Genomic DNA, 22,575 nt, shown 5'->3' on the forward strand with positions numbered 1-22,575 from the left:
CCAGAAATTTTTTTTTCAAAATCTAGGAGGAGACAATTTTAAAATAAAAATACGAGTAAAAACACGCCTCAAAGTCTAGGAGAGGGGATATTTCCCACTGATTTGAAGTTACTATTGACGACAGTTGGCGAACCATTACTAAATTAGTTCCTAACTTTACCATTCTCGAGGTATTTCGAATAAAAACAAACATTGTATTAAAAAGTGCTAAAAATGTTATATTATGTCAAATAATTCGCATACTTAATTTTGGAACTTCTTCCCATAATTTCGAATTTCTTGATTTTATTTATTTCAAATTTGTGTCTGTTCAATAACTCTCTCTCTCTTTCTCTCTTGGTTCTTTCACTCTTTCTACCTCCTCTAACCAACATCTTATTTTTTTTTCATTTTTGCTAATCAATCATCGATAGTCAAGTCGTAACCGATCTTTACTGGGGGGGGGGGGGGAAATCATAGGCAGCGCGCTAGCGCTGCCTAAGTAAATAACGATATGGGCACAATGTGTTGTTTTTTTTTTTTGGTTTTTTCTCCATACCGGGCACTTGGTATCGAAGGGGTTGTCGTAAAAAGTTTGAAAAGGGCTCATTGGCTTGGAAATTGAATGGCTAGTGCCCTTTTTAATAGTCGAAAGTGATTGGACGGCAACTACCCCCCCCCCCACTCCCAACATTCCCCCAAAGACATCCAATCAAAATTTTGAGATAGCCATATTGTTCAGCGTAGTCTATTTCCAGATTGAAAATATATTTTTGAGGAGGACACTCCCCAACAACCCCCGGGACAAGGGCTTTAAGTTATTCCCTGGGGGCATATAAGGTTTTTATAGAAGGTGTTGTCATAGAAACTTCAAAAAAGGCTCATTAGATTCGAAATTCAAAGGGCTAGTCCCCTTTTTAATAGTCAAAAGTGATTGGAGGGCAACTAGCCCAACCCCCCCCCCCCACGCCCATCATTCCCCCAAACACATCAAATCAAAATTTTGAGATAGCCATTTTGTTCAGCGTAGTTGATTTCCTTGTAGAAAATATCTTTTTGAGGAGGACACTCCCCTACAACCCTCGGGGCAAGGGTTTTAAGTTATGCCCTGGGGGCATATAAGGTTTTTATAGAAAGTGTTGTCTTAGAAACTTCAAGAAAGGCTCATTCGATTTGAAATTTAAAGGGATAGTGCCCTTTTTAATAGTCGGAAGTGATTGGAGGGCAACTAGCGCCCCCCCCCCTTGCCCATCAATCCCCCAAACACATCCAATAAGAATTTTGAGATAGCCATTTTGTTCAGCGTTATTCAATTCCAGATAGAAAATATGTTTTTGAGGAGGACACATACCCACAACCCTCGGGGCAAGGGTTGTAAGCTATGCCCTGGGGGCATATAAGGTTTTTATACAAGGCGTTCTCTTAGAAACTTCACAAAAGGCTCATTTGATTGGAAATTCAAAAAGCTAGTGCCCTTTTTAATCGTCGAGAGTAATTAGTCGGTAACTAATCCCCCTCTCACGCCCACCTTTACCGCAAATACATCCAATAAAAATTTTGAGATAGCCATTTCGTTCAAGGTAGTTTAAAGTTCTGGAAATTAGGTCTTTGAGGATGACAACCCCTCACAGCCCTCAGGACAAGGATTTTAAGTGATGCCCTGGGGGCATATAAAGTTTCTATAGAAAGTTTTGTCGTAGAAACTTCAAAAAGGGCTCATTCGATTAGAAATTGAAATGGCTTGTACCCTGTTTAATAGTCGAAAGTAATTGGAAGGCAACTAATACCCCTTACACGCTCACCATTTCCCCAAACACATCCAATCAAAATTTTGAAATAGCCATTTTGTTCCACGCAGTTAAAGTTCAGGAAATTATACTTTTGAGCAGAACACTCCCCTCACAGTCCTCAGTGAAAGGGTTACAAGTTATGCCCTGGGGGCATATAAGTTTTTTTTTAAATCTTTGTCGTAGAAACTTGAAAAAGGGCTCATTCGATTGAAAATTCAAAGGTCTAGTGACCTTTTTAATACCCGAAAGTGATTTGAGGGCAACTGGCCCCTCTCTCTCGCCCACCTTTTCCTCAAACACATACAATCAAAATTTTTCGATAGCCATTTTGTTCAGTGTTGTTGATTTCCAGATAGAATTTATGTTTTTGAGGAGGACACTCCCTCACAGCCCTCAGGGCAAGGGTTGTAAGTTATGCCCTGGGTGCACATAAGGTTTTTACTGAACGCGTCGTCGTAGAAACTTCAAAAAGTGCTCATTCGAATGGAAATTGAAATGACTAGTGCTCTTTTTAATAGGCAAAAGTGACTGGAAGGCAACTAACACCCTTTCCACGCCCACCATTTCCCCAAACATATCCAATCAAAATTTTTAGATAGTCCACGCAGTTTAAAGTTCAGGAAATTTTACCTTTGAGCAGGACACTCCCCCCAAAGTCTTCAGAGCAAGGGTTACAAGTTATGCCCTGGAGGCATATAAGGTTTTATTGAAATGTTTGTCGTAGAAACTTGAAAAAGGGCTCATTCGATTGGAGAATCAAAGGGCTATTGCCCTTTTTAGTAGTCGAAAGTGATTTGAGGGCAATAACCCCACTCTCACGCCCACCTTTTCCCCAAACACATCCAATCAAAATTTTTAGATAGCCATTTTATTCAATGCAGTTGAAAGTTTTGGAAATTAGATCTTTAAGGATGACAACCCATCCCCCCACAACCCTCAGGGGAAGGGTTGTAAGTCTATGCCTTCCCAAGGCCAGAACATAAATTTGCACTTTACTGAAAAAAATACAAATGAATGTGCATTGTCAGTTTAATATACATATACTGATATTTAGTAATCAAAATCTTAATATTGTTCTATTTATTAAAGTAATAAAAGTAAAAACATTTATATTTTTTTCAGTAAAGTGCAAGTTATGTTCTGGCCTTGGGAAGGCATAGAGATTTTGAGCCCAACTTATGTTAATTTCTGCTTGTTTTGATTTTGACTCGGTTATTTATTGTAATTTTTGTTCGTTTTGTGTTTCATTTATTTATCGATGCTGATTTGTGGTATTTTCACGCTTGGTAGATTATTTTATTTTTGCACCTTTTTTGTTTAATGGAGTTCTTTACTTTTCTTTGAAAAACTTATTTTGTGGAAAAATTTTTAAAATTATTTTAAAATGAAAGACGTACCCGAAAATTATTTGGAGCTTGTATTTTCAAGAGAAGAGTGACCACAAACTTATTGATAATGCACAGAATATCAAAACATTTTACGGAATGGCCTACCTTGTTTGAATTACAAATGGTCTGAAAAAAAATCTCGGAGGTAAAAAGAAGGAGTCTCGGCCCGTCCTTAAGTTCTGTACACATTGAAGTGTTCCATTCATCACTGTTAGGGGGATTAAGTTTTCAAAATTTGGATATAATAAGTTTGATATGCAGAATCCGATCAGAATTGCCCGACCCATAGTAGCGTAGCCTTAGGTATCAAATCTTAAACTACGTAAAACCTATTGCTTTGATGATCTACAATTAAGAAGTAGCATCGTCTAGGAAAGAGAAAAGATGTGTTCAATATCTAGATAATTGAAAAGCCGTTTATATTGAAGACCAAATGAAAAAAAAAAATGCAGACTGATGCCCACTCTTAAATTGTATCTCCAAAATAATTTTGGCTAAAAAGATTAATAAAGTTAATTTATGTTTTAAAAATGTGTAAATAAGAGTAGCATCTTAAGCTAAACATTATTCCAGCAATACTTGTAACTTAGTAAAAAATGAATGGTTATTTAAATCATAGAAAAATTTACTTAAACTAAAGAAGATATAGGCCAATTCAAAGTTTTATTTTCATAATTCCTGCCAAAATGCTGCCCACCGGTATGTATATTGTCTGATAATAAAGAAACCTGGTCTCTATCTGATAATAAAGAAAGAAATCTTTATCAGAAATAATCTTTAAAAGGCTTTCTGAAAAAGAAGTCTTTCAAAGAAAAGTGAAGAGCCAAGTCCAAAAAATAAGAGTCAACAGTTGAATGAAGTCCACGTTTATATCACATCTTTGAAAAAAAAATTGTATCTAAAGTCATATCTTTTCTACAGTTGTTATTCCCAAGTCGTAAGACATTATTTGTCAAAAATATCTTACAATAAAGGGAATTTTCTGATTGTTCCAATAAGAGATCAAAAGCGTTAAGAAGAAACTGGTAAAGTTTCTACTGATATTTAGAGTCTTTTTTTTCCAGATTCCCTTTCCTTTCCTTGTAAAATCATGCAGATTTTCTTACATAAATTTGTTTTGATGCGTAAGTCTAATCTTAATATTCATTCATTTGAATTCAACTGGATAAAACATTTACTAATTTGTGTTATTGCTCCGTTAATCAACGTTTTATTACAAAGTTTCTAGTTTCTAGCTTGCAAAGGAACTTTTTTTTAATATTTTCAGTATTACTTATTTCTTCCCATAATTAAAATGAATAAGCCTCTTCAGTTCAGATCATTTTTTTTTCAAAATTATATAACACTTGCCATCAAACCAAGTGGCAACCCAAAGTAATAAATAGAAGCACTTTGGGCTGGGCGACCGCAGATATTTATCTTAACAAGAATAATAACCACGAAAATGGAAAAAAAACATCTACTAAAAATGAAGATTAATATGTAAAAAAAGAATAATAATAACCACGAAAAAAGAAAAAAAGACATCTACTAATCAAGACCCAAAAAAAGTTTTCATTTTACTCTTAAATAAACCAAAGCGCTCCACCACGCAAAAGCTCTCTGGATAAGAGTTCCAAATCCTAGGACCCGAAATTCTGACAGAAAAACCTGGTAGATTATCTGCATTGCGGATGTGTCTGTCCTATTAACTATCAGTAAAACTTGAATTTATTCCGGTTTTGTCGAAAAGAAGACAAAGTTTCAAAAATTTAACGTTTCTTTTATTTTCTTATCATCAACTGTTCTATGTTTCGTTGATTTTTATTATATCTAGGACCAAGCAGTAAAGCCTTATTGGGAGCATGTACAAACTGATGAGTTTGCCCTTACATTCAAAAATATTACTCGATCTGACAGTGGGCAGTATGTTTGTGTTGGTAGAAATCAAGAAGGCGGATCTACGTCATCCCCATGTAATTTGCAAGTGATGTGTAAGTCGTTTCTATTTAGTTTACATCTACGGTCCTTAGCTCCCAATTCGTGTCAGTATTTACCACCTTTATGGGCCACACACCTTCACTAACAGGACAGGTTGTAATTGTTTAATCTGCATCTAAGCCACAATGACAATTGTTTGAGCTGTTCACTATATAAACTAACTTTTGATTTGTATAGTAGAAATAATTTAATAATAACTATTTTTAACCCAGTGCTATTATAGTAAAGCGGAATAACAAAATAACATAAAAAGGAAACACATACAAAATAAAAACCCATACAAAGCAATATTGAATATATGAAAGAACAATGCAAATCAAAATAATCGTAAGAGAGGATTAAAAGAACTTAACCTCAAATAAGCCTTTTGTTTGAGCTTGGCCTCCAACTTATTATAAGGTTTCAATATATCAGTAGCACTAAACATTCGAATATACCATTTTTAAGCCAACGAGGCAGCTATAAAAGGAATTTATAGTAACCGAAATTCAATGCACTGACGTCCTGCATATCACTAGTAGTCACTAGTATATGCATTTTCTGCATATCATTAATATTCATAGTGGGAACAAGACTGACAGAACAATGACGTCCTGCGTATCACAAGTATTCACTAATATATGCATTTCCTAAATATCACTAGTATTCATAATGGGCACAAAACTAACTGAACAATGAGGTCCTGCATGTCAATAGTATTCACTAGTATATGTATTTCCTGCAAATCACTATTATTCATAATGGGCACAAAACTGACAGAACAATGACGTCCTGCATTTCCCTAGTGTTCACTTGTATATGCATATCCTGCATATCACTAGTATTCACAATGGGCAGAAAACTGACAGAACAATGACGTCCTGTACATCACTTGTATTCACTAGTATATGCATTTCCTGAATATCACTAGTGTTCATAATGGGCACAAAACTGACAGAACAATGACGTACTGCATATCACTAATATTCACTAGTATCTGCATTTCCTGCATATCACTAGTATTCTTAATGGGCACAGAGCTGACAGAACAATAATGGATGATTCACAATATGTTGAGTAAAGTCAAGCCATGGTCCTAAGAGAATGTTGGCCACGATTGGGGAGAATTTAAAATGGTAAAACCGCTTTAGAAGTGGTACTGCAATGTAATAGCACGAGTACAGCAAAAATTTACGCATTTTCTAAGCACTGAACTGCGTTTATTTCTTCTGCGTGTTTTCATTACTGCAGTTTGTCATTTGCTTCAGCTTTAAAGTCTTCCAGCTGACACTTAACAGAGTAAGTATCTACTAATATTCATATGATAATGTAGCAGAATCACAGGAAATTAACTAGGAATCAAGCTTAGAACACATCCACAGACACTTAATCCTCTAGACCTTTTACTCTCACTAAGGCAGTCCTTGGGATGGTAATATGGAGGACATAAAAAAAAAGATTTGAAGGCACACTGTTTTTGAATGTCAAGTTTTCCGTGTCTTCCGAGGTACTCCGTACTGTGTCGATTGCTGATCACGATAAACCATGGTGTACAGGAAAAGGAAGTAAAGTAACGACGAAATTGATATTGAAGTTGAGATCTGAACTTGTATGCACCTTTGAAATAAAGTATATGATTCCTTAGAAAGTTTTCACTATAAATTTGTAAGTGATGCCCGATTTTTCTTAAGGATAAGATATATTTAACAATTCTAATTCAAACTCAAGCTGATGTACATCATAGCGAGAACAAACAATAATTATACGGATAGTCCATGTATCTGCGCTTGAATGCAAATTTATTTTGAATACCTTCTTCTTATAATGTGTAATTAATGTAGGATCTCTCCTATATCCTTTTTTTGGTGCTCTTAAAATAAAGTATCTGCTGCTGGCTGTTTCAAAGAGGTTTCTGTAATTATGTTTTAACACGAATAAAAATTAGCCATTATATAAAAGAAAAAAGTAATTGTTTAGTTTACTGAATTCAATCACAATACCTAATCCGTCCCTTGGCGAACAAGTATCCAAACTTTTCACAATCTCACTAAAACTTTTGCTATGGGTAAACTCCGAGGATATTAATAGATCACTGATTATATTACTTAAAATATTGTGTTAAAAATATATGTACGCTCATATTTTGGGTTATTTTGAGCCTTGCAAGGTATGGTTTTGATGCCTTGTCAGTTAGTCTTACTCATTATCTTATAGACCTACTCTAACAATTGCTTTGGAAACACTGAAAATAAGCGGCACTGCAATTACTGTTATTAACAACTCGTTTGTAGTTCACCACTGAAGCTGAAATACTCAGCCTCCGTCCAATCCTGTCTAAATACTTCAAAATGACAATCACGAAGAGATCTCTGAAGGTTTAAAGTCCTCTTTTTAGTCTCACTATTTTTAGTCTTGGATGTCTCTACGTTTCCTAGACCCTTGGCATATAATTGAACCGCTCTGTGTATGTAGTGTTTGTCCATTACAAGGACAAACTCATGTCCCCTAAACCTTACTTTTATACTAAATATATTGAGTAGTCTCACTCTCCTTCATTCATATGAAAATCCACTCTACTCTTCCCTGCGAATGTGTATTTCCAAAAGTTTCCTTAAAATTATGCATGTGCGTCAGTAAGATTACTAACTTAATTTAACCATTAGAATTTCAATCAAAATTTGGTGAAGGCCAAAATGACCTAGCATTCCCCAGAGATAACTTACTTTATCTTAACCCATGTACGATTGAGACGTAAAAGTTGACCTGCTACATCCACTGCAATTAATCAAAATCTTAGGCACTAGACGGAGCTACTTAGTCTCACTCTAACTATAATTAAATAATAAAAAAAAACATTTTTTTCAAATGAAATTAAAAAGCAGCATTAACACTTAAAATGAACAAAAATTATTACCTATATGAAAAGGATTGCCTCTTCCTCAACACCTCACTCTTTACGTTAAATTTTAAGTACTTTAAAAAAGTTTCTTATTGTTCTAATTAAACAACCCTTGTGTTTCATGAGCCGTTCTTAAAGAATTTGAAAAAATTCAATCTTTTGCGTAAAGAGTGATCTGGTGAGGAGGGGGCAGTCTTTTTCATGTTCGTAATAATTTCTGTTCGTTTTTAGTTTTTATATTGCTCCTTACTTTCAGTTGAAAAAAACTCGTGTTTTTTATTTAATTTCTGATTGTTTTTTAAATAATCCCAGAAAATCTGACCCCACCTCCACAGACAAATACTCTGTCCATTGAATATATCCTCTAGAGAATTCAATTTCGATAACTTTTGGCCATGACAATTATCCTTAACATCTACACGCCTAAAATTGAGACGGAAAAGAAAAAGCAAAACATATAAAAATAATTTTTATATGAATTCTTGCAAATTCCCTCAGTTTATAATTTCACCTGATGAGTTCCCCCCTGGAAACTGCCCTTCCCATGGAAAATTCCCCCGTGGAAAACCCTGGGCAGGACAATCCGTCCAACCCCCCCCCCGTCAACCCTAAAATGTATGCATGCTTCCCAATAACAAATACTATGCGCAAACAATGGGCACATTTTATAACTTAGATACCTTTCCCCTGGGGTTATGGGGCGGAGGGGGATCATGTTATATCCAAAGCTATAGGTATTGTTTTTCAAATATGATGAGCAAAATAACTGTCTTAAAATTTTGATATGACGATTTTGAGGAAAAAAGGGGCGGGGAGGGGGCCTAGTGGCCCTCCAATATTTTTTGTCACTTGAAAAGGGCACGAAAACTTTTAATTTCCGTTCGAATGGGCCCTCTAAAAAAATTCTAGGACCAATGGGTCGATATGATCACCCCTGAAAAAAATTAATATATAAATAGAATAAATCTTTCTTCTGGCAAAAAATACAAAATTCCACATTTTTGCAGATAGGAGCTTGAAATCTCTATAATAGAGCTCTCTGATACGCTGAACCTGATGGTGTTATTTTCATTAAGATTATGTGACTTTTAGGGGATGTTTCCCCTTTTTTAGAAAATAAGGCAACTATTCTCAGGCTCGTAAACTTTAATAGGTAAGAATAAGCTTATTGATACTTATACATTTTAGATCATCATACAAATCCGATTCTTTTGATATATCTATTGGTATGAAGATTTGTTTTTTTAGAGATCTGGTCGTTATAGAGCCGGGTTGCTTCTTACTTACAGTCCGTTAACACGAACTGTTTGATACATATACTAACGTCACTTCTGCAAGATGCTTAAAGTGCTCATGTACCCGAGGCTAAAACACCCTTCTTCCGTCGAACCATATTAAAAGCTTCAGATTCAGTCAGCTTCTAAGAAGAAAGTCTTACCATCTTACTAGCTTTTTTCTTGCCATCTGGTAGGACAGTTAGAACAACTGCTCTGGGTTTATTATCTTTTTCCATGCGAGGACACACCTATGTCACTTACCCATACTCACATACCCATGTCATTCCCAAGTTTATTCTTAAACGATTTCTATTTAAAAGCGTCTCCCGTACCTTAGACTTTTTTTTGTTATTTCTATGGTTTTCTCTACTTTCCATAGAGTCAATCCTTCTGTTTTAATCAGACATACTAAATACTACTGCTTTAAAAAACATATATTTGTTGTCAGATTGCATGATATGATGTCAAATGAGGCACAATTCTCTGTTTATAATTTCATACTATCCTTAGAAACTATATTTTAAACTTTTATTGTTTACAGTACAACCAAGTTATCCCAATTGATGAACGTTGAAAAGCAGGGTGACGAACATAAGAAGTTGTTAGAGTAGAAATTTTTAAAAGACATTTTTGAACTAGAAAATTTCCTGCAGTGACACGGTGGGATTGATCTCTCTTTGGCATTATGGGGCCCAGAATTTCAGATCAGCTTCAGCAACTCACTGTAAGGTCTGGAAATTGAATCCGATGATCATATTATGCGACAACGTCTTCATTACAATCCAAAGAAGAACAAGCAAGAAGTTGTATGATAGTTGTGACAAAAAGCCTTAGAATAAAAGAAAGGTGGTCATCCCATCACAAATACTTAGTACGCAACAAATAGAAACATAACTGTTTCAATTCGTCAACTGTAACGAAAGGAACTTTTGTAAAGAAAAAAAGCTGTCATCCATGGAATTCAGCTTCACATTTAACTGCCGTTGCCACTGCCTCTAGTGCCTGGCTACCACTGAGAATGCAGTAGCGAAAATCCAAAGTTTGAAAAAGAACCCCAGGCGTCTGCACTCATAAAAGCCTAATACAGATTAATATTGGATGGGGTGATATCATGACGTCATGGCAGTGATGACAGTGATGACATCATGGTTGCAGCGCCAGAGGAAACCGAGAGAAAAAAGACCAAGTATTTCAATAAAATCAACTACTTATTACCAACACAAAAATTAACCATTTTGCATGATTTAACAAATTTAAGTCTAAGACAAAATTTTAAAAAAATACTGAATTTTCGGCAACAAGGGCATTATTTGCAATTTGATTTGTTCTTTACTAGGCTCTATATATAATTAAGCTGAATTCCTTTTCCTGTATTTAATTATAGAATTTAACAAATACAAATGCAGAGAAAACAGGTATGATATTTTAAGACAAAGCTATGTTAACAATCTTAGTGCGTTTTTGTGCTACTGGCATGGATGATATTGGAAGCTATTAAGATATTTTAAACTCTAACTGTGCCAGAGACAACCTAATCTACCATTATATTGTGCGGGTTCGTGCTATTTGCATCGTGATATCGGATGGTATTAAGATACTTCATTACCAAACTCAAACTTTACAAGCGAAAACCTAGCGTATCATCCTCTTGCGCGTTTTCATGCTATTTACATGGTGATACTGGGGGTTATTAACATATTTCAAAACTCTGACTGAACAAGAGACAACCTTATTTATCATTATGTTGTGGGCACTCGTCCTATCTGCAAGGTGATATTGGAAATTATTAAGATATTGGAAGTTATTATTCTTTGTACTATTGGCATGTTGATACAGGATGTTATTAAGATATTTCATTACGGAGCTCAAATTGTACCGGAGAACTAATCATTCTGTTCTGCGTTTTTATGCTATTTGGATAGTGATATTGGAAGTTGCTAAGACATTTCAAAGTACAACTTTACCATAGACTACATAATTTATCGTTCTGTTGTTGCATGGTGATATTGGAAACTATTAAGATATTTCATTACCAAACTCAAGTTGTAGAAGCGACATATTAACTTGTCATTGTTTTACACTTTTGTGCTATTTGTATGGTGATATTGGAAGTTATTAAGCTATTTCAAACTCAACTGTACTAGACACAACCTAATTTACCAATTTGTTATGCGAATTCTTGCTATTTGTATGGTGGTGTTGGAAGTTATTAAGATGTGAGTTTTGTTTATTGTTTTTTATTTTCCTTTTCTTTATGTTTTTATTTTATTTAGCTTAATCTATTTATTTCGTTGATAAAAGCTCCCGGACGCGAAGTCGATATACTCAGACTTCTTTATTATTTTTTTTGTCCACTGCTTTGTTTTAAATATTATACCCGTTTTCTCTAGATTTTTATTTGTTCAGTTCTGTAAATAGAAAAGCAGTTTTGTCTTAGAAATTATTTATGTATATAATTTTCATAGTATTGGCTAATATATGGTATCCAGATTGGTTCAATTCAAGGGCTATTTAGGAAAATTTATATATATATTTGTTTTTTCGAATCTAATTCTTCATAGTAGGAGATGACGCTCTTTCTCAACATTTTATTTCATGATATTGACATATTTAGAATAACGTTGCGAACATATTGTCACTATTTATTCACATATTTATACCAAAAAGTGTATTTTTGAGGATCGGTTATTACTAGGATGAGTCGCTCTTTACTTGCAGCTGGTTGTTGAAGCTTTGGTTGATACAATTTGCACATTTGAGAGTTGAATTGTCATATAGGAGGCATTTTCACATCTCTGAAGAAAGGCCAGATAGAAATTATGTTTTTCAGGAGGACACTCCCCCCACAGCCCTCTGGGCAAGGGTTGAAAGTTATAGCCTGGGGCACATAAGGTTTTTATAGAAAGCTTTGTCGTAGAAACTTCAAAAAGGGCTCATTCGAATGGAAATTGAAATGGCTAGTGCCCTTTTGAATAGTCGAAAGTGATTGGAGGGCAATTAACCCCCCTCTCGTGGCCACCATTTCCCAAAACACATCCAATCAAAATCTTGAGACAGACATTTTGTTCAACGTAGTTGAATGGTCCGGTAATTATGTCTTTGAGGATGGCACTCCCAACAGCCCTAAGGGCAGGGGTTGTAAGTTATGCCCTGGGGGTATATAAGGTTTTTATAGAAAGCATTGTCGCAAAAACTTCAAAAAGGGCTCACTCGATTGGAAATTGAAAGGCCTAGTGCCCTTTTTAATAGTCGAAAGTAATTGGAGGGCAACTAACCTCCCTCTCACGCCAAACATTTTCCCAAACACATCCAATTAAAATTTTGAGATATGTATTTTGTCCAACGTAGTTAAAAGTTCTTGAAATTAGGTCTTTGAGGATGATAACCCCCTCAGAGCCCTCAGGGCAAGGGCTGTAATTATGCACTGGGGGCATATAATGTTTTTATAGACTGTTGTCGTAGAAACTTCAAAAAAGCTCATTTGTTTGGAAACAAACAGGGTTAGTGCCCTTTTTAATAGTCGAATGTGATTGGAAAGCAGCTAAGCCCCCTCTGACGCCCACCATTCACCCAAAAATATCCAATCAAAATATCCAATCATTTTGAAATAGGAATTTTGTTCAACATAGTTGGAAATTCTGGAAATATGTCTTTGACGTTGACAAACCCCCCATACCCCTTAGGGCAAGGGTTGTAAGTTATGCCCTGGGGGCATATAAGGTTTTATAGAAAGTGTTTTTGAAGAACCTTTAAGGGCTCATTCGATTGCAAATTCAAAGGGCTAGTTGCCTTTTTAATAGTCGAATGTGATTGAAGGGCAACTAGCCTCCTCTTACGCCCTCAATTTCCCCAAACACATCCAATCAAAATTCTGAGATAGATGGTTGGTTTGACGTAGTTGATCTTGAGATAGAAATTATGTTTTTGAGGAGGACGCTCCCCCACAGCCCTCAGGGCAAGGTTGTAAGTTATGCCCTGGGGGAATATAAGGTTTTTTCAGAAAGTGTTGTCCTAAAAACTTCAGAAAGGGCTCACTCGATTGGAAATTGAAAGTCCTATTGTCTATTTTAATAGTTGAAAGTATTTGGAGGGTCGCTAACCCCTCTCTTACGTCCACTATTACCTCAAACACATACCATCAAAATTTTGAGATATCCATTTTGTTAAACGTAGTTGAAAGTTCTGGAAATTATGTCTTTGAGGATGATAACCCCTTCAGAGCCCTCAGGGCAGGGGTTGTAAGTTATACCCTGGGGGCATATAAGGTTTTATAGAAAGCGTTGTCGTAGAAACTTCAAAAAAAGCTCATTTGATTGGAAATTGAAAGGACTAGTGCCCTTTTTAATAGTTGAAAGTGATTTGAGAGCAACTAACCCCCTCAGGGGTTAGTTGCTCAATTAACCCCTCAACTAACTCTCAGGCACACAATTTCCCCAAACACTTCCAATTAAAATTTTAAGATAGGCATTTTCTTCAACGTTGTTGCAACTTCTGGAAATTATGTCTTTGACGATGACAATCCCACCAAACCCCTCAGGGCAAGGGTTGTAAATTATGCCCTGGGGGCATATAAAGTTTCTATAGAAAGCGTTCTCGTAGAAGGTTCAAAAATGGCGCATTATATTAGAACTTGAAAGGGCTAGTGTCCTTTTTAATAGTCGAAAGTTATTTGAGGGCAACTAACCCCCCTCTCACGCCCACTATTTCCCCAAACACATCCAATCATAATGTTATTAAGATATTTCATTACGGATCTCAAACTGTACTGAAGAACTAATCATTCTATTGTGCGTTTTTATGCTATTTGCATAGCGATATTGGAAGTTGCTAAGACATTTCAAAGTACAACTTTACCAGAGACAACATAATTTATCATTCTGCTGTGTATATTCGTTCTATTTGCACGGTAATATTAGAAACTTTTAAGATAAATCATTAACAAACTCAAGCTGTAGAAGAGACATAGTAACTTGTCATTCTGTTTTGCACTTTTGTGCTATTTGTATGGTGATATTGGAAGTTAGCTATTTCAAACTCAATTATACTAGGCACAAACTAATTTATCATTTTGTTATGCGAATTCTTGCTATTTGTATGGTGGTGTTGGAAGTTATTAAGATGTAAGTTTTGTTTATTGTTTTTATTTTCCTTCTCTTTATATATATATTTTTTATTCAGCTTAATCTATTTTTTTCGTTGATAAAAGCTTCCGGATGTGAAATCGATATATTCAGACTTCTTTATTTTTTTTGTCCACTGCTTTGTTTTAAATATAATAACCGTTTTCTCTAGGTTTTCATCTGTTAAATTCTGTAAATGGAAAGACATTTTTGTCTAAAAAATTATTTATGCATTTAATTATCTTAGTCTATACTAATATATGGAATCCAGATTGGTTCAATTCTAAGGCTATTTAGGAAAATTGATATAAATATATATATATATATATATATATATATATATATATATATATATATATATATATATATATATATATATATATATATATATATATATATATATATATATATATATATATATATATATATATATATATATATATATATATATATATATATATATATATATATATATATATATATATATATATATATATATATATATATATATATATATATATATATATATATATATATATATATATATATATATATATATATATATATATATATATATATATATATATATATATATATATATATATATTTATATATGTTTTTTCGAATCTAATTCTTCATAGTAGGAGATGACGCTTTTTGTCAGCATTTTATTTCATGGTGTTGAGTGTTGACATCTTTAGAATAACCTTGAGAACTCATGGTCCCTATTTATTCACATATTTTTACCAAAAACTGTGTTTTTGATCATCAGTTATTACTAGCATAAGTCGCTCTTTACTTGCAGCTCGTTGCTGAAGTTTTGGTTGATGTAATTTGTACATCTGAGAGTTGAATTGTCATACAGGAGGCATCTTAACATTTCTGAAGAAAGGCAAATGAAAAGAAAAAGAGAGAAGCAGGAAAATAATAAAACAACAAAAAGAGACAGAAAGATAAAGAAAGAAAGAAAAGAAAAGAAACAGAAATGAAAATTAAAGAGGAAAAGAAAATAAAGAGAAAGAGAAGAACAAGAAGAAACAATAAAAGAAAAAAGGAACGGGTGAGAGCATTTGTGAGTGGCAAAATCCCTTGCTACCGTTCAAGTGAAACGGGATTTTTGTCGGACAAAGAGCCAACCAACTAAGCTGATTTTCTTCTAGTTATTTAATAATAATGGATAATTAGTACACTTTTTGAGAATACTCTTCAGTATATACACTTTTCTAATTTATAAACATCAGGACTAAAATCCCTAGATCATAGACAGTGCAATAACGCTGCATAAGTAAAGAACGATGTTGGCACAATTTTTTTTTTTTTTCTAGACCAGGGCACTTCGTATCGAAGGAGTAGTCGTAGAAACTTCGAAAAGGGCGCATTCGATTGGAAATTGGAATGGCTAGTGCCCTTTTTAATAGTCAAAAATGATTGGAAGGCAACTAACACCCCTTCCACGCCCACCATTTCCCCAAACACATCCAATCAAAATTTTAAGATAGCCATTTTGTTCAACGTAGTTAATTTCCAAATAGAAATTATGTTTTTGAGGAACACAGTCCCCTCACAGTACTCAGGGCAAGGGTTGTAAGTTATTTCCAGGGGGCATATCAGGTTTTTACAGAAAGCGTTGTCGTAAAAACTTCAAAAAGGGCTCACTCGATTGGAAATTAAAAGGCCAGTACCCTTTTTAATAGTGAAAAGTAATTTGAGGGCAACTAACCCCCCTCTCACGCCCATCATTTCCCCAAACACATGTAATCACAATTTTGAGCTATGTATTTTGTTCAACGAAGTTAAAAGTCCTGAAAATTGGGTCTTTGAAGATGATAACCCCCTCAGAGCCCTCAGAGCAAGGATTGTAAGTTATGCACTAGGGACATATAAGGTTTTTATCGAGTGTTATCATAGAAACTTCAAGAAAGCCCATTTGTTTGAAAATTGAAAGAGCTTGTGCCCTTTTTAATAGTCGAAAATGATTGGAGGGTAATTAACCCCCCTCTCAAGTCCACCATTTCCCCAAACACATACAATCACAATTTTGAGGTATGCGTTTAGTTCAACGTAGTGAAAAGTTCTTGAAATTAGGTCTTTGAGGATGATAACCCCTTCAGAGCTAGGATTGTAAGTTATGTACTGGGGGCATATAAGGTTTTTATAGAGTATTATCGTAGGAACTTAAAAAAAGCTAATTAGTTTGGAAATTCAAAGGGCTATTGCCCTTTTTAATTGTCGAAAGGGATTGGAGGGCAACTAACCCCCCTCTCAAGCCCGCCATTTCCCCAAATGTATCGAGTCAAAATTTTCAGATAGAAGTCTTGTTCAACGTAGTTGATTTCCAGATAGAAATTCCAGATGTGTTTGATTGGGACACTCACAGCGCTCAGGGCAAGGGTTGCAAGTTATGCCCCGGCGGAATATGAGTTTTTTTTTAGAAAGCGTTGTCGTACAAACTTTAAAAAGGGCTCACTCAATTGGAAATTGAAAGGACTAGTGCCCATTTTAATAGTTGAAAGTAATTGGAGGGTAAATAAACCCCCTCTTTCGCCCACCATTTCCCGAAACATATGCAGTCAAAATTACAGATATCCATTTTTTTTCAACGTAGTTAAAAGTTCTGTAGGTTAGGTCTTTGAGGATAATAAGGCTCTCAGAGCCCTCAGTGCAAGGTTTGTAAGTTGTATCCTGGGAGCATTTGATTGGAAGTTGAAAGTGATTGTGTTCTTTTTAATAGTCGAAAGTGATTGGAGAGTAACTAATCCCCCTCACACGCCCACCATTTTCCCATACACACCCAATTAAAATTTTAAGATAGGCATTTTCTTCAACATAGTTGAAAGTTCCTGGAAATTATGTCTTTGAGGAAGACAATCCCCTAAAACCTCTCAGGGCAAGGGTTGTAAGTTATGTCCTGGGGGCATATAAGGTTCGTGTAGAAAGCGTTTTCGTAGAAACTTCAAAAATGGCTCATTTGATTGGAAATTGAAAAAGCCCTCAGTGCAAGGTTTGTAAGTTGTACCCTGGGAGCATTTGATTGGAAGTTGAAAGTGATTGTGTTCTTTTTAATACCCAAAAGTGATTGGAGGGCAACTAACCCCCCTCTCAAGCCCGCCATTTCTCCAAACACGTTTAATCAAAATTTTGAGACAGCTATTTTGTTCAACGTGGTTGAAAATTCTGGAAATTAGGTCTTTGAGGAAAATAACGCCCCCCCTCCCTCACAGCCATTAAGGCACTGGTTGTAACTTATTCCCTGGGGGCATATAAGGTTTTTTTTTTATAGAAAGTGTTGTCGCAGAAACTTCAAAAAGAGCTCATTCAGTTGGAAATTTAAGGGGCTAGTGCCCTTTTTAATAGACTACTCGAAACTGATTGGAGGGCAACTAACCCCCCTCTAAGGCCCACCATTTCCCCAAGACATACAATAAAAATTTTGAGATAGCCAACGTAGTTGAAAGTTCTGAATATTATGTCTTTGAGGATGGTTGTAAATTAAGGTTGTAAGTTATGCCCTGGGGTTTCTTATAGAAAATTGGGTCATATAAACTTCGGAGGAGGCTCATTGTATTGGTAATCAGACGCTCTAGGGCTTTTTTCAAGAATCAAAGTGATCAGAGGGCAGCTATCCCACCCCCTCTACGCACACGTCGTATTGTCCCGAAATGCGTCTAATAGAAATTTTGAGATATCCATTCTATTCAAAATAGTCTAAATATCATATAACGAGGCTTTTGGGGTTGTTTAAAACACAGAGATTAGGGACAAGTGTTGTAAGTTATGCCCAGGGGGGTATTTAAGGTTTTTATGGAATGGATGGTTCTTTAACATCAGAAGAGTCTCAGTCTTTCTCCCTGAAAACGACTATGTCAATATAAAACGAACAGAAATTGATCAAAAAAACATTTTGCACAAAATAAGTTTTTCAAAATAAAAGTAAAGAATTCCATTAAACCAAAAATTAACAAAAATCTAATCAAATAATCTACCAAGCATACAAGTAAATAAATGAAACCCAAAACAAACAGAAATTAAAATAAGTGAAACCCAAAACGAGCAGAAATTAATCTGAGTAGGGTTCTAAACCCTATACTTTCTAAAAACCAGAATATAATTTGTATTTTACCGAAAAAAATTCTTTTAAGTGTTTTCACTTTTATAACTTCAGGAAATCAAAAATTAATTAAGATTTTAAGGAATAAATATCAGCATATGTATATTAAACTGACAATGCACATTTTTTCAGTAAATTTAATGAATTTTATAATTTCAGTAATTCATTTGAATCTCTTTTTGTTCTCTTTTTTTTTTTTTTTGTTCTCTTTTTGTTTGTATTTTAATTCCAGTACCCACTCTTGAATTTAAGTAAGGAAACAAAATTACTGGTTTAAATATTTTTCTTTCAGCCTATCAACTCCAGGAAAATTCTACCTTCAGCATAAAAATTAAGAATGCGTGGGAAATGGATAGAGTACAAAAGAAATAAAGAGTCTTAGTGGACAGTTTTAACCTTTCAACTATGACTGAAAAATGTAACCTCAGTTATTATACGTTTTTGATTTGTATGTTAGTGCACAATAGAGCTCATGCAAGCTCTTTGATCATTGAACTTTGAAAAAAGAAATTCTAGAAATAACTTGTCAGAATCAAAAAAGGAAAATATTCGATACACAGTAACCTGGAAATAAATTGAAAAAAAAAAAATCGATTTAATCAAACTGAGGATGAGAATAACTTTATTTTTGCCAGAATTATATATCTTAAAACAACATTTTGGTTCATCCTATCAGTCACCCTTTCCAAAATGATGGCCGGCGTTTAACCCCCCCCCCCCCCACACACACACGGTTATTACCCCTGGAAAATTCCCCGCCCCAGAAAATACCCTCCCCGCGAAAAATACCCCCTCCCGTAGAAAACACCCCCTAGAAAATACCCCTCGAAAAAAAACTCGGAATCCCCCGGAAAATACCCCACAGAAAATACCCCCCCCCTCCTCCAGAAAATACCCCCCTGTGAAAAATACCCCCACGGGAAAATAATCCCCCCCCGTGTAAAATAAGGCTTTCCAAATTTGCGAATTTTATTGGAGTTTAGTTTTTTAATTTCCTAAGGGGGAAGGAATTTTGGTAATTGTGTATTATGCGCCACTCACTCAAGTTTACGCTGTGTAAAATTCGAGAACTCACCGGTTTTTTCGTTAGTTTTTTCGTTACTTTAGAAATAAATTTGGTCTATATATTTGCACATTAAGGGGCGAGGGGGGGGGGACTAGTATATCGGGTGTACATGTAAAATGTGTTTGGTACAATTATTCTGCATATTAGATAGACAGATAAATAAGTGTAGTTTAAAGCCAAATATACAGCCATGAACACAGTGAAATAACATAAACTTTGATCAGCGGTCACCATAAAACACTTAAATGAAACACTACATTGACCTAATAATAGTACTTAACACTTGGAAACACGGTCATTGAAAAAAAAAATTTAACTCTTGGAAAAAACATTTATATGAAACAATACATTTACTTTATACTGGGGTTTATCTGACAAAATTAACACAATTTCCAGATACCTCGCTATTCTTCTATAATTTTTTTTAGTGGCTATATACCCAGAAAGAACTGTTTTCTGACTTCAAAGTATCCAAATGCTTTACCCCCCCCCCCTTTAAAATAAGCCAAATTATAAATTTACCATATATTCTGTCACTTGTCTTTGTCTTGTCTCGCGCTAAGCTGAAAAAACCGGTTTTGTTCTCGAGTTTTACACAGCATAAACTTGAGTGAGTTGCCCATCAGACACAAGTACCCAAACTCCTTCCCCTTACGGAAATTAAAAAAATAAAATTCACAAATTTGCAAAGCCTTCTTTGCCACGGGGGGGGGGGGGTATTTTCCAGGGGTATTTCCTGGGCGGTAAAGTATTTGGACAGTTTGAAGTCAGAAAACATTTTTTTCTAGGTATATGGCCACTAAAAAAGTACAGACAAATAGCGAAGTATCTGGAAGTTTTGTTAAAGAAAAAAACAGAAGGAGAAAAAAAACCTATTATAGAGTAAACGTAATGGTATTTTCCCCACAAGGGGGTATTTTCCGGGGGGGGGGGTAGTTTCGAGCGGAGGATATTTTCCGGGGGAAGGTTGTTTTCTGTGGGAGGTATTTTTCGGGGGATATTTTCAACGGGGGGGGATGGTATTTTCCGCAGGGGGGGGGGGTATTTTCCGAGGAGGGCATAGTCCGGGGGAGGTATTTTCTGAGGGGTAATCGCCGGGGGGGGGGGTAAACACCTAGAACCCCCAAAATCACCACTTATACCGTATATTTTAATCTTACTAACAATTGCCGAACATATATTCGTCAATATGACATATGTTGTCATACGACATATGATCATTGATGGCCTATGTTAATCTTATTGACATATTAGCGAAGTATTGAAGAGGGGTTGAAACCCCTCATATTCGTAATAATTTCTGTTCTTTTTAAATTTTAATGTTGCTGCTTACTTTCAGTTGAAAAATCGTGTTTTTTATTTAATTTATGATCGTTTTTAAATAATACTGTGAAAACCGGCGCCTCCTTCATGGAGAACTCTCTTCCCCATAAAAATTCATCCCTGGAAAGATCCTCCCACGTAACTCTCTCTCCCCAAACCCCCAACCCACCAGAAAAAGTCCCCTGAAAACGTCTTTAAACTTCCTAACAACCAATACTATTTGTAAAGAATGGGCGAAGTTCATAACTTGCAGCCCTTCCCCCTGGGACTGTGGGGGATTAAGTCGTCCTCAAAGACATAGTTATTAGATTTTTCAGCAATGCTGAACAAAATGGCTATATCAAAAATTACATCCGGTGACTTTGAGAGAAAAATCATCGTGGGAGGGGGCTTAGTTGCCCTTCATTTTTTTCACTGAAAAATGGCACTAGAACTTTTAATTTATATTTGAATGAGTCCGTTTGCGGCATTCTAGGACCACTGGGTCAATACGTTTACCCCTGGAAAAAAAAATAAAAATAAAACATAAAAACAAATAAACACGCATTCGTGATCATTCTTCTGGCAAAAAAAAATACAAAATTCCGATACGAGCTTGATACAAGCTTGAAACCTCTAAAGTAGGGTTCCCTGATACACTGAATCTGATGGTGTGATTTTCATTAAGATTCTATGAATTTTAGGAGGTGTTTTCCCCCTTTTTTAGAATATGAGGTAAATATTTTCAGGCTCGTAACTTCTGATGGGTAGGAATGAGATGAAACTTATATATTTAAAATCAGTATAAAAATTCGATTCTTTTGATGTATCTATTGGTATCAAAATTCCGTTTCTTAGTGTTTCAGTTACTATTGATCAGGGTCTCTCCTTACTTACTGTTTGTTACCACGAACCTGTTTGAAAGGGGGTAAAGCTACCTTTACATTCCTCCTTTGTATTTCTTATGCCAGCCAATTACTTTTCTCCTTCTGTTAAACTGTTTGAATTGTTTAAATGTTTGGTATAAAATGGTTATTTGTGGTTATTGGTTATTGAAAAAGAGTTTTTTTTTCTGAATATTTATTATTTATCTTTAATGTCACTAAACTAAAATATTTTCGTTTTGAAAAGGATCCAGAGTTTTGATGTCGTTTGGTAGTTTTATCTGCTCGCAATGATTACAAGGAACTAATGAATATTCTTCTCTGATTTCAGCTATTTTTACTAAGTTTTTTTCCTGGGATTATCCATAATTTTTGTTTTGTGGATTATTGTTGAAAGAGAAATTAAAAAAAAATACATGTTTTCTTAAGCGAAAGTAAGGAGCAACATTAAAACTCAAAATGAATTGAAATTATTCCAAATATGAAGGATTGTCCCATCCTCAATACTTTGCTCTTTACGCTAAAGCTGATAGAACTTTAAAAAAAATCCTATTCTTATTAAACGGCCCCTGTGCTTCAATAGCCGTTCTTAAAAATTTGGAAAAACAGTCAAACTTTAGCGTAAAGAGCAAGGTATTGAGGAGGGGGCAACCCTTCATATGCGTTTTCGTCAAAAATTTTGTTTTATTTTGTACATTATGTTTTTGTATTTTGGTATTTACAGCAATTTCCTTTCAAATGAGACAATACAATGCTCTCTATGATATTCTGGTGCCCCACTAGCAGTGAACTAAGAGAAAAAA

General features: G+C 35.0%; 1 protein-coding gene across 4 annotated transcripts in view; it reads left to right on the forward strand.

Moving 5' to 3' along the window:
* The window catches only part of LOC148949805 (synaptogenesis protein syg-2-like), a 302,236-nt gene that overhangs the window by 214,769 nt on the left and 64,892 nt on the right, over positions 1 to 22,575 (forward strand). For all 4 annotated transcript variants that reach the window (XM_089093104.1, XM_089093107.1, XM_089093105.1 and 1 more), the window contains one exon: positions 4,974 to 5,130. In XM_089093104.1, the coding sequence (XP_088949230.1) occupies positions 4,974 to 5,130 (157 nt within the window). The remainder of the gene's footprint in view (positions 1 to 4,973; positions 5,131 to 22,575) is intronic.

Source organism: Artemia sp. Qi Xiang Cuo, chromosome 8, assembly GCF_049724085.1.
Source record: "Artemia sp. Qi Xiang Cuo chromosome 8, ASM4972408v1, whole genome shotgun sequence".
NCBI classification, from domain to species: Eukaryota; Metazoa; Arthropoda; class Branchiopoda; order Anostraca; family Artemiidae; genus Artemia; species Artemia sp. Qi Xiang Cuo.